General features: G+C 32.4%; 1 protein-coding gene across 1 annotated transcript in view; it reads right to left on the minus strand.

The window, feature by feature from the left end:
- Nucleotides 1-13,702, minus strand: part of LOC132558402 (kinesin-like protein KIF16B) — a 28,608-nt gene that overhangs the window by 14,761 nt on the left and 145 nt on the right. The window contains exons 2-18 of the mRNA XM_060222957.1: nucleotides 11,018-11,087; nucleotides 8,030-8,152; nucleotides 7,430-7,546; nucleotides 7,033-7,065; nucleotides 6,562-6,614; nucleotides 5,866-5,981; nucleotides 5,465-5,534; nucleotides 5,010-5,082; nucleotides 4,709-4,776; nucleotides 4,245-4,345; nucleotides 3,229-3,345; nucleotides 2,244-2,341; nucleotides 1,911-1,985; nucleotides 1,672-1,725; nucleotides 1,349-1,408; nucleotides 818-937; nucleotides 293-344 (exon numbers count right to left, since the gene is read on the minus strand). Coding sequence (XP_060078940.1) covers nucleotides 293-344; nucleotides 818-937; nucleotides 1,349-1,408; nucleotides 1,672-1,725; nucleotides 1,911-1,985; nucleotides 2,244-2,341; nucleotides 3,229-3,345; nucleotides 4,245-4,345; nucleotides 4,709-4,776; nucleotides 5,010-5,082; nucleotides 5,465-5,534; nucleotides 5,866-5,981; nucleotides 6,562-6,614; nucleotides 7,033-7,065; nucleotides 7,430-7,546; nucleotides 8,030-8,152; nucleotides 11,018-11,087 — 1,400 coding nt within the window. The remainder of the gene's footprint in view (nucleotides 1-292; nucleotides 345-817; nucleotides 938-1,348; nucleotides 1,409-1,671; nucleotides 1,726-1,910; nucleotides 1,986-2,243; nucleotides 2,342-3,228; nucleotides 3,346-4,244; nucleotides 4,346-4,708; nucleotides 4,777-5,009; nucleotides 5,083-5,464; nucleotides 5,535-5,865; nucleotides 5,982-6,561; nucleotides 6,615-7,032; nucleotides 7,066-7,429; nucleotides 7,547-8,029; nucleotides 8,153-11,017; nucleotides 11,088-13,702) is intronic.

Genomic DNA, 13,702 nt, shown 5'->3' on the forward strand with positions numbered 1-13,702 from the left:
AACCATCAGATAAGTCAAATATTTAATTTTGTCCCGTCCACTTTGACTTATCCATGTTTTAATGTACTTTAACAAAGATATGTTGCTGATACATTTTCCCTAAATGGTTTCAAATTGGCATAAAAGACTTAGTTAATCATAGGCTATAACAACTATCTTAAATAAACCTTCAATATATTGGCTAATTCAAAGTACACCTCTCTGTATCATTCCTGCTATAAATGTATATTCAATAATGGTAAATTCAAATGAAATGAAATTGATTAAAAACAGATGAGAAATGGATCCATACCAATATCTGGCATTTCCTCCGAGTCTGGCCGTCCCACAATTGTACTGCCCTCCTGCAATATAACAACATACATATCTTATGTATATTATATTTCATTTGTCCTGTGATACGCCATAGTGGCGCAATCCCAAATACTAGGAAGGAAGAACAACTTATCACAGGGTAATGATATAGTCGTCATTGACATTTCTGCATACTCAATATTCCAGGAGTTACGAACACTTTCTCTCTCCGCACCCTTAAGTATGTAGAAGTAAATCACAACAGGAGAAGTGGCCAGGTTCATCAATTTGTTTGTTAGTGAACTGGTTTTCCCCTACTTTGGGATTCTTCAGGATATATATATCAATCACAATTTTTACACATCAGGTATTAAAAATGAGGATATTTAATTCACAGTTATTCCTTGATGTCACAACTACATTGTTGTTCTATGATGTCACAGTAATGGACATCTATTAAAGAAAGATAACTCTAGTTTTGTCCCAATAAAATAAATAAAATGTACATTAATATCCTACCTACCTTAAGATGGTATAACATTATCCCAGTACTGAGGATATCATCGTCTATACCAATCAGATGGGGCAATGTGGAGTCCAACACCACACCAAGGCCCTCCTTACGTAAAGCTAATGTCTGGTCCTACAGCCAGAACAAAAACAGGTGCTTAAAGTAAGTTACTTATAAATGTCACCAAAACATAATGAAAAGGGTTAATAATAAACAAAATTTCACACAAAAAATCAACTTTTTCAAAATATCAAATAATGGTCTACATAGCAATAGAGCAATTTAGGGATTGTTAATCCCTGTTTCAGTTTAATTTAAAAGATTAACCCCAATCGTGAAACAAAAAGCTCTGAAGATAAATTTTTTTTCAACAGTAACAGAAAAAAACCTTCAGCAATGGCACAGAAGTTTTGACATTTGCCAATCTAAGGCTGTGTTTTAGATTCTTTCCTTGTAGTCTTACTTCCAAACAATACTTTTTGATAAAGAAGTAGTTAGTATTAGCAAACCAAATTGTATTACCTGTGGGAATTTTAATCCTACCTGTAAAATATGTTGAGCCTCATTCCATTTTCCTGCCCATTCTTCTGTCAATACTTTGACCTAGGAAAGGAAATGTTGATCATTTTTACCAAGTTACTGTAGGAAAAGACACATCCTTAGGTTTTCCTATTTTTCATTTTTTTTTTTCAATCCATTTCCAGGTGCATCACTATGTAGCATCTATAAAACTCCAAACAAAACATACAAAATAAATTGATATTACTAGAGATTACCTTAAGTAACTGCATACTGCATACTGTGGTCAGCTCCAATTAAATATAAAAGAGCATAAATGTTGTAATTCATTGTGAATTTCAACTTACCCTTGCTTCGTTTTCATGTAATTTTTCTTGGACTTTTGGAGTAGATATGTTGTCCTGAACAGAAGAAAAATCAACTCTCAACAACTCAGACAAAAAGGAACATCGTTGTACAAGATATTCAATTCTTTTAATAATAAAAATGGTATATTTGAAATAAAATGTCTTGTTACTTACACTCACAAAGGGGAAGTGATGGCAATAACACAAATATGCTAATTCAAAGATGCTGGGTTACTTACAATATTGCCACCTAGCAAAGCCTTCAGTCTGTTGATTTCATCTCGCAGATCTCGGATCAGTTTGACGTTTGGATCCTAAATAATGAAAGAACTGTTACAATGCCAATTCAAATAACAACACATTTTTAATAATAAAGCCATAAAAAATATAGTTACTTATCTTCATAAATAAAGCACTGTTTTATTCAAGATCATATTTTCTGAAATCCAGCAATATATCACATTATACATAAGCTGATACTTCCATCCGAGTTGCTAGATTTAGTTTTGTTGATGACATTTTTACCTTATTCAAAGTAAGTTTAGATTACCCACATCTCATGAGGTTCTTACCTCATTCACAGTTGGCCTGTTGATAATATTTTTGGCTCGGTTGGCATACCGCAATGTACTCAGTGTTTCTGCATAATTCACATCAGCTGGCGATATTGCTGTGAAAATTGTACAATTTTACTCCATTATCTATATAAATGTAGTAAATTGTAAAATATCATTTTGTCCTCTAATTAAAAGCTTTCCAAACAATCTTTCTTAATAAATTTCATGTACAGGAAGTTAGTTACAAACTTCTCCATCACTGTATTTTTGTGTTGTCTAAAAGCAATATTCAAATTTTGTATACCGGAATATATATACATATATATAAAAATTATAGTTAATGACGATATGCAAGTGATAATATAAAGAAAATTGTTTAAAAAAACACACAAGAAAAAGTTATATATATAAATATATATATATATAGGTACTACACTATTTGAAGTGTGATTTACAGAATATTTAAAAGTTCTTCACAATTTGTCATAAACACCTCCTAAATAAAAGAGCATTAAAACAGTATAGACATACATTTTTTCGAGATTGTGCTATAAAACTATGAACTTACTGCGAACTTAGAACAAGTCAGCAATAAGTTTGCTTGGTTGTTAGTTGGTTAGGTGTATCACCTCTTGAATAGCCAGGGTCATTTTGAGGCTGGGTCTACTTGTAGTGGCTACCTCACAGAACAATACATAGGAGACCTGTTGCTTGCCATCCACAGAAATTTGATTAAAGAGTCTTGCCCAAAGACATAACCCTGTCACCAAAGACTTGGACCATCAAACCTCACTTCTCTGATCCTCACCTGAGGTTACTTATAGGCACCAACATTATACCAATCGAGCTATCATGGCCTCCAAGCCAGCAGTAAGAAAATCAAATTTTTCTTATAAAGTAGCCTTACTTTGGTCCTTTTGAGTTTCTCACAAACATGTTTTACATTTGCTAAACTGTTTTACCTAGATATTGATGACTGGCTAGCTAAAATTCTACTTACTGGCTACCATGATGGTTCGAGAGTTTCCTCCCAAGCTGTCCTTCAGGAGCCATGTCAGGACAGAATCTCGATATGGAATGAAAAATGTCTTCCCAGACTTACTTCCTGACATCTCAGCTGAAACATAATAGATGCCTTTTTATCTACAATAAATATATACAATGTTGTAAATCACTTGTGGACAAGCTTGAAACCTGAGGAAATATACTTAATATTTACTGAAAACTAATTTCAACAATCATGTCTTCGAAACTTAGAAGCAAATTGAACCAATCTAGACATTTATACCACAGAAATATACCTCAACAGCATTGAAAAGTTGGTCCTTAATCAACTCCCATATTAAACGATATCATATAGCTGGTTATTTTCCTTGTACATGAACATGATCACAAAAACATAATTCGTGAAATAGTGAGACATGTATGTATTACATGTCCTTTCACATCCAAATCGCAAAATTTTAATTCGTTGAAATATGGTTAGTTTGTTTTTAATGAAATTCTGACCCATGAAAATTACCAGCTCTATAGTATTAAACTGTTACTTCATTGTAATCATTTATGTGGAGATCACTAACAACAGGCAAAAAGGCAAGGTTCATTGACTGATTTGTGTTGACAAATTTCGCGCTCTATTTCAGGGTTCTTCAGGACATACTATAATCACAATCTTACTCCTTTTGTAACAAAAATGATGTGACCGACAAAATTTTATTAAAATCATTTTGATATACTGTGATGTTCCAACAATGGATGTCTATTGAAGAAACATAACTCTAATTCCCTCACAGTTACTTTATAAAAATGTTATTTAGAACTAATATTCAGTATTTGGTGGTAAAGTTCATTTGCTGTTGTATACCAAATTACTTGCAAATCATTTAAACTCACATTAGAGAGTTATTCATTGTTGACAGGTTTTTACGGGAAAAGATACAACATTTATTTTTGACGGAAGTTAAACACACGACAAATCTTGATACAAATGTGACTGGTCACTGTCAGTATACATACCAAGGACACTGATGACTGACCCCAGAGTGACCAGCGATTTGTTGATACTGGCACCTTCTTTTAACCTCTGACCTGTTGCCCCTGAGGAATCCGCTCGCTCACTAAAACATAAGATTCAGTCACTCACTAACTTGCTGTTTTTGATTGTATTTAACATTCAACAGGTAAAATTCTCTAGTTTGTCTAAAATCCTGTGATAAAAAACATAGACTTCCGGTGTTCATCTAATCATAACATGACAACAGAGTGTATCAACATCCTTCAGTTTATAAAAGACACAAAGCATCACCTATTCCAAAAGTGACAATACAGCTATCACATTGAAACCATTCCTTACATAATAAATTAATGTTGATAATCAAAAAAGAAAACAGCGATTATTATTTCTGTAGAGAAATTCTGAGATTTTTAAATGGTAAATTTTTAACTATAAAAGTTTTTCTTGTAACTTGTGGTATCCTTACCTCCCTGCCAGGTCTACCAGATGTATTTTACTACTCATCTCACAAGGGACATCATTATTGAACTTGGCCTGTCAATTAAAACAGATGAAAATTAAATAGAGATTAAAACAGAGCCTAAATAAATCAAAGTAGAGAATTTAAATTCAACTAATCTATTTTACCATACTGTTGGAAATTCAAATACTTTTAGAGACAATAAAACCATGAAAGGTTGATATTCATTTCATGTTTTTTTTTAAATTACAATGATCGACACAAAATTAATTGATTCAATATACAGCAGTTAGTTATATAAGTATACCTGAGTGAACACAATGGTGAAGATGGCATGGGATCTACTGCTTGTATCATTCATGTTTGTGGCAGCTGTTGTTCTGAAGAGAGATGAGCTTAATTTTGATACAGAGAATCACATTTGTTTTACACAAAATTTGTCCTGTAATAAACCTACCAGCAAACACACAAATTTTTATAAAAGGTCATGAGGTGAGTTGTTTGCAATACAATATAAAATTATTTCTAAGTAGTTCCACTGAACTGAATATGGGTGGGCTTATTACCAAGCATGGGCTTATTACTGAATAAGTACATATTTTAACGGATAAGGTAGTTTACATTTATCTAAAAATGACAATACAATTTAATGACTTCAAGCAGCATGACTTTTAACTTTTCTCCTCATTAAATAACCAGATCCAGTTGACATTGATAATGACAGAGAGGCTGGCTTGCCATTAATACATATCTACATCATACCTGATGGAATTCCCTCTGTCCATGAGTCCTTTAATATCATCATAATCACTGACTGTGTGCTTTGATAAATCTGAAGATTAAGATTGGTATTAAAGCAAAACAGCGATTTGTGGAGAAGATCATCAAAGGCTGTTTCCTTCTTCTTTTTTTTTGGTGAAATATCCAAATAACACTCTAGGAATTCAATATTACAGTTGCTGCATCATTATCACAAGTCATAATTTCTGTGACAACAATGTTTATTACATAATGCTGAATGTTCTGATGAATCATTACCCTAAAATAATTTCCAAAATATAACTTTTAATGTTGATTTAACTTGTTTTTTTCCATTTTTTTTAAGAATACAGAAAACTGGCATTTAGAAATCACATACACAACTCTACAGCCCACATACATACCTTGTACATAGGGACCAAGTTTGGGATGTTCTCGCACACGAAGACTATGCATTGGTTTGTTTGCAGATGACTGCTTCAATAGATCTCTCACTTTTTCGTTGTAAATTTCCAAGTAACTGTAAATGACAGAACATCATTTTTACATAAATAATGTGTCCACTTTCAATTCCTATGAGAGAAACTTTAATATCAAAACAAACTACAGCTGGGCATCAACTAAGTTTTTAATGCCTATAAATTATCATTTCTTGCAAATTGACAATCTTCAAAAAACGACAAGTCTTTCAACTATTACATTTGTATAACCTATCATTTCTTGCAAGCGAAAAAGATCGAAATAATTGCTCTCAAACTTAAAATTATATTTTACATTTATAGAAAGTTCTACACTTATGGTATAGAAATAATGAAAAACAAAAACAGATTTGCTTGTCTATAGAACAGCTACATGTAAATCACTATTTTTCCACTCAAGTTAGGATCCATTTCTAATCTGAATGTGATGTTGATTTGATAAGGTGACTGGTAAAGGAAGAAAATTTTAAGATGTTTTGTTTTCTTTATAGTTCAACTATCTGATATAAGATCCTCTGTAACCAATAACAATAATAAAACATAGGAATAGGAAATCTATCACATAAGTCAACCTTATCAATTGTCTCCCTTTGTTCATATACGTTCTATCATTTCACTAACCTAACTTCAGCTTTAAAACTGGTATCTTCATCAGTCATCCGTGAAAACAGCTCCTAGAGATTAAGTAAATACAATTTTCAAAATTAATTTTCGATTGATTCTGAAATTTTGAAAATTACAAGTATAACTGAAAATGAAAACTTTGCATAAAATTTCTTTTTAAACTGCATGATTTGCTGATTGGTCCTTTAAAAGGTAAAAAGATATTAAAGAAGAAAATATAAATGGAATCCAAAGCGTTTTCAAATAAAATACTTATCATTTTCACAATGTACAATATTCAATAAAGTGATCTCTCATTAGTCAATTCGCAATATTAAAGTTAAATTCATTTTTGTTAGACTGAACAGTACATGATTTATAATCATATTCATTACGACTGGAAAGCAGGCTCATAAATGCATGAAAAATAAGATTACCATATTCAGATGGCTATTGATAAACAAAATTCCTTAAATTCAAAATCCTTACCCGACAGATTCTAGGGATTAATCCAGGATCATCCTACAAAAAATAAATTTATATAATTAAGTAGTTAACCCATTTATCAGGATATAGACAGTTTTACATTGGTGGTGGTGGTGGTTTTGGTGGTGGTTTACATATCTACATTTTTAATAAATGATAAAGAATTGATGAAATTTCTATTAAGAACATTCTGTATATTCCTATAGCCTGGATTGTTTCAGAAATTATTTGTTGTTTTTGGCAGTAGTACAATAATTGTTTTACCAGCATAAGGCTTACAGACTATCTCGAAGGAAAACACTAACAGCGGAGCTATCATATTCCTGTGATCATTATTTACTGCACCATATAAACCATAACAACCATGAGAGGTAGGTTACCACATAAACCATAAACCTACGTGGCTGCCCATCATGGAGTAACTCTTCCCTGATCCTGTCTGTCCATAAGCAAACACACAAGCATTGTAGCCATCGTAGGCAGATGCCACTACATCCAGGCCGAGACACTTAAACACCTTTAAACAGAAAAAAATTAACTTAAATTATCAGAGCCAAGTAATTGCATTTCAAGATACTACATTCTTATTACACATACAATACTTATTGTATTGACCAAACATCAAGTTTAATCACTCGTATATATATTTGTATCGCAGCCAACCATCGATATCAAGTTTATCGATATACTCTTATATACAGGTATAAAGATCTTATCTAATTTGTGTACAAAATAACAATGCTGATATTTAGTATGCAATCTTTTTTTTTCAAATGTATCTTGATAAGGAAACCCATAGGTGTTTAGTTCATCAATCCAATAGAGCTATGGTGCATCATTAGTGCTGTACATTGTCACAATACTGACAAAATAATTGGATATAATTGGATTCATCATTCCCAATAGCACATGAATGACAAATGGGAAAAACCACATGTTTAGACCATATCACATGGATCCCATAACAAGAGACATCATTTTGTATGACAAAAAAACTTACCTCCTCCTGTGATGCATAATTAGAGTCTGACCGAAGAACTGACCAGAAAGAATGGTCAAATGTGAATTCTTTCAATCGCATATTCTCCCTAGCGTGGTCACCTTCAGCACCGGTTTCTGGCACCTGTGATGAATATAAAGTCAACCTCTCAATTTTCTCATATGTTATAATACATCAAAACTTTGTTGATTAAATTTCATCACCTGTTCTTCCAATCAACCCTGGAATTTTTTTATCCCACAAGGAGTAAACTGGGATTCATACACAATCTCAGACTCAAAGTTGGAAAATGGGCTTTATCATATTACAGATTATTGATAAAGTCTAATTGTTTAGTTTTCTGAGGAACAGGACTATGTAGATATTAATTGGATTACCAGACAGCTTAATCTTGTTATAAACTGTAAAGCCACAAGACACAAGAGTATCAATGAAACTGACGAATGCTCACTACATACAACTTTAATGGACACAAAATGTTAACAAAGGGCAATAATTCTGTAATTAAAGGGTTTCAGGCACTGAATTCAGTAACTGTACATCCTCTTAGTATGACCAATGTACACATCAAGTTTCATTATCCTAGATTACATGCAAGCAATGTTATACTTTGTATACAAAATTTGAAGAAAGGCGATATCTCAGTAACTGAGGGGTTGCAGGCCACTAATTTGATACACTACAAATTGCCTTAGTATGACCAATTTTTACACCAAGTTTCATGATATGGTAAAAGCTCTGGACACAAAAGGACACCCAGAATGGCTGATGTCACACAAAGTGGCGACTTCCAGAGAGACTGATGTACAAACAAAGCGATAACTTTTCCTTCCCCTAAAAAATTTTGAAGAGTATATAAAAACCCACTGATTACATTGTATAACCAGCTCAGACTGCTGTGTATGTATGAATGAATACAACAATGTACAAGTACATGTATGTTGCTTATATAATAAACTTATATGACCTTTGTCATCTGTATTCATAAAAGACTTTTATTAACACAGGATCCTACATGTTGATGTAATCTAGAATTTGAATGTCTAAAACAAATCCAATATTATGATATTTTAAGCCTTTATACTAGTATATAATAAGTTTAATTAAATCTATGCTACATCAGCACAAGTGTAAGATTGATTGCTATCTATCATGTCACATCTACATATTTCCGAATATTGAGCAAAAACTCTCACATGAATAGCCATATATGTATCTACCAGACATTTATTTTGACACTGACATTACAATTATGTTCTTGGCTTATTCATGACATCACAAAAGTGTTATTACATGTGTTTTATTATTTTTATGACATGACAATATGATGTGACTCAACAGGCCAGTTTTTTATCATTTTTATGACATGACAATATGATGCGACTCAACAGGCCAGTTTTTGATCATTTTTATGACATGACAGTATGATGTGATTCAACAGGCCAGTTTTTGATCATTTTTATGACATGACAGTATGATGTGACTCAACAGGCCAGTTTTTGATCATTTTTATGACATGACAGTATGATGTGACTTAACAGGCCAGGTTTTTTGTCATTTTTATGACATGACAGTATGATGTGATTCAACAGGCCAGGTTTTTTGTCATTTTTATGACATGACAATATGATGTGACTCAACAGGCCAGTTTTTTTATCATTTTTATGACATGACAATATGATGTGACTCAACAGGCCAGGTTTTTTATCATTTTTATGACATGACAGTATGATGTGATTCAACAGGCCAGGTTTTTTGTCATTTTTATGACATGACAATATGATGTGACTCAACAGGCCAGTTTTTTATCATTTTATTGACATGACAATATGATGTGACTCAACAGGCCAGGTTTTTTATCATGTTTATGACATGACAGTATGATGTGACTTAACAGGCCAGTTTTTTTATCATTTTTATGACATGACAATATGATGTGACTCAACAGGCCAGTTTTTTTATCATGTTTATGACATGACAGTATGATGTGATTCAACAGGCCAGGTTTTTTGTCATTTTTATGACATGACAATATGATGTGACTCAACAGGCCAGTTTTCGATCATTTTTATGACATGACAGTATGATGTGACTCAACAGGCCAGGTTTTTTATCATTTTTATGACATGACAGTATGATGTGATTCAACAGGCCAGTTTTTTATCATGTTTATGACATGACAATATGATGTGATTCAACAGGCCAGTTTTTTTATCATGTTTATGACATGATAATATGATGTGACTCAACAGGCCAGTTTTTTTATCATTTTTATGACATGACAATATGATGTGATTCAACAGGCCAGTTTTTTTATCATGTTTATGATATGACAATATGATGTAACTCAACAGGCCAGGTTTTTTATCATGTTTATGACATGACAATATGATGCGACTCAACAGGCCAGTTTTTTATCATTTTTATGACATGACAGTATGATGTGACACAACAGTCAAGTTATGGGATAGTAATATTTCAATCATTCATCTTTTTTTTTATTTATTTATCTGTTAAGAACTGCTACTGACCATACAGTTGAAATTTTCTGCAAACATTTTTTTCCCTCTTTTAAGATCTGTTGATTTTGACCATATGTGTCACCTCATTTACAGACAATCAAGTTTGAGCAATCTACAGACTACATATATATAACATGCTAGACCTCACAGTTCTACAGAAGAAATCTTGAGTTTTTCTCCATATCTTATGCCCACCAATCCTAGACAATTATAAAAGCCATTTCAGAAATCTAAGGTCCAACATATTGTACCAGTCCATATGAAAAAAGATACTGCAGCAGAAAATTACTATTGAGCAATGGCAGGACGAATATAGAATTAGTTTAAATGAACAAGTATTTTTATGTGATCTTGTACATTTATTATCCGTTAACGAAAAGAATCTTTTAAGTAGTACTGAAGTGTTGTAATTTACCTTTTCAATAGTATGTGATTTAACTGAACACAATATGATAAGTACACTTACCTTTCTATTTACAATGGTAGTTTTTTTCTTATCCATTGCAATGATAAAGTTACTCTCCAGGTCCTTCTCCCTGCAAAAATATGACAGAGAATTGATGATGTGGTTAGCAGAATTGGTCACTCTCCCTTGGGTGAAATAAGTAAATAAGAACAACGTCAGGTTCTCAGGTTGAAAAGCACAAAGTCTGCTTCATGTTTCTAAAGTAAAGAGCAGGGATCCTTAGTACGATCCTCTTGTAAGGTTGAACTTATCATGTTCTTTTGATTTTTCATTTCCACTCATCCATTCAATCCCTTTCAATCCAGTGTTTTGTATCACAGACATAGATATATATTTAGTGCTCATGCATACCCAGTAATGAATTAAAGTGCACCCTGAGTGTTTTGCTATATTTAGCTATAAAAATGCTTTAAATTATACAAATAAAAAGTTCAAAAAGTGTGAACATTGTAGTTAACACCATTTCGGAGCCATTGTGATTTATCTGAAATGTACACCTTTGATTCAGCTTCGTCCATTAAGAAATAACTAACATTTGAATAGACAAAAGATGTGCAGTATATGCGTGCTATTTCTGAACACACAAACGGATGCTGTCTAAATCTATCTGTTTTCATAATTTATTAGGTGCACCAGCCACTCTTTTTTTTACAAATAGAGATACACATACACTTTAAAAATTGAAAAAAATACACCAGTACAATAATCTATACTTATAACGAGAGCAACATGTGTATTTCCATCTGCGATTATAAAAGCCGGAAGAAATGTGAACAAGTCTTTAGCATTTGTGACAGAAGTTGTCATGATTAGTTGCATTTAGAGGTATATATTGGGAGGAGATAATTTCATTACTTTTATACTTCATGCAATCTAGTGATTCTAAGAAGTTAAAACATGTTAAATGTGTGAAACAAATCTAGGAATTTTGCACTATGTGTTCAAATCTCACGAATATAAGTAATATATATATATATGATGTATCAATGAACCATCAGGTCAGGCTTATGTATTTTACTCATTTGTATATTTCCTCCAATTGGTCCTTACATATTTCTTTGTTTTTATGACTGAAGACATGGTTGTAAAACGACTAACTTCAAGTTCAGGTTACCCCCTTATTCACCTGCTTACATTCCTCACCAGTGCTCAGAAACTGTTTACAAATGCCACCTGACTTTGGTACCCTTGAGTCATCTCTTTGGTTTCAAGTAAACCACGGACTTGGATAATAAGAATGTGATTTAACTCATTAGTAAATAAAGTTCTGTGTACTTGTGTTTATCTTTGTGAAAAACATCACTTTCTACTTTTTATAGTGTCATCTATATACCAATTAAATTTGGTCTAAAATTTCACTACTTTGAATGTTCAATTCAATTTGGATATGGAAATCCTCATCTTAACAAAGAGCTTGTGCAGTCCTTCATTAAGCCTAGTAACAGATTTTGATTTTAGCAGTAATAATTATTGTAGATGTATGCATAATTCCATAATGGTAATTTTGTTTTCCATATGTAAATGTACATTAAATATAGTGAGAAGGCTTAAAAATGAAATAACTTGTCCCCCATCCCTTGTTCTAAGGTTAACAATAAATATGTTTGAATTAAAACTGTCTGAAAATTCTGGCAAATTTCAGATGGCTGTTTATCATCTGCATAATGTTATCATCAGATCTATCCAATTCCTTAAAACTATAAAACAGTTATCTGCAATCTGACATTCTCGACCTTGCCTATTCATTCCATGGCAGCTACTACCAGTCATTGAACTTGTGATGTCACAGTCGATAGGGTCCCATTCAGCATGAGTCATCCTTAGGTTGATTAGTAGTAGAAGAACAGGTGAAAACTGTGCACTTTACATGTCAACATATCCGTATTGGATCTACATATTTTGTTTTTGATGCAGTTTTCAACCTTTTTGATCATTAATAATAATTTCATATTCATTTCTATTTCCACTCAAATGTACTTTAAACAGTATAATGAAAACCAGTCTTAAGGGGAAATTTATTACTTACTGAATACCTATATATGTATAGCATTTCTTGATCCAAATACTATAATGCAAGGGGTCATTGTTGAAGTAGAATTCCAGACAGGGGTCAAGGACTACATGGTTTCATTTCATTTTTTTAAACTAGTGACAAAGAAATGTGAGGAATACAGGTTTTATTTTTCCAATAACATCTATATCAGATCTGTAACCACATCAAAGAAATACAAATCAGCTGTACAATAGTTAATTATAATGATTCAGAAATTAATGAGGTTCACATATACATTTATATCATACATGCATATATACATATACAATGTCTTTGTGTTTAACCGAAAACATGTAGATTTATCTAATCTATTTGATAAATTGTCATCGCGTCACATCTGTGCTTATCACGGTTTTGGCAATACAATGAATGTACGTTATACATCACAGTATAAATGGCTGCTGATGTAAAGGCACATTTTGTGTCGACTCGTACAATACAAAACGCTCGCGTGAAGTAATTTCGATTTATACTGAGAAAACATTACACACAAAAAAATAGCATAGGCCCTAACAGTTACAGTGACAAACTGCTTCCGTGACAGTCAGATACTCAGCTCCATTACTTTCGCGTGACAGCTAGCCCGTAAGAGCTTATATTAGTCTATATTTACAGTAGGGCCTTGCTGCTGA

The sequence above is a fragment of the Ylistrum balloti genome, unplaced genomic scaffold (assembly GCF_031769215.1).
Source record: "Ylistrum balloti isolate Yb309-2 unplaced genomic scaffold, AGI_CSIRO_Ybal_v1 Utg370788, whole genome shotgun sequence".
In the NCBI taxonomy this organism is placed as follows: domain Eukaryota; kingdom Metazoa; phylum Mollusca; class Bivalvia; order Pectinida; family Pectinidae; genus Ylistrum; species Ylistrum balloti.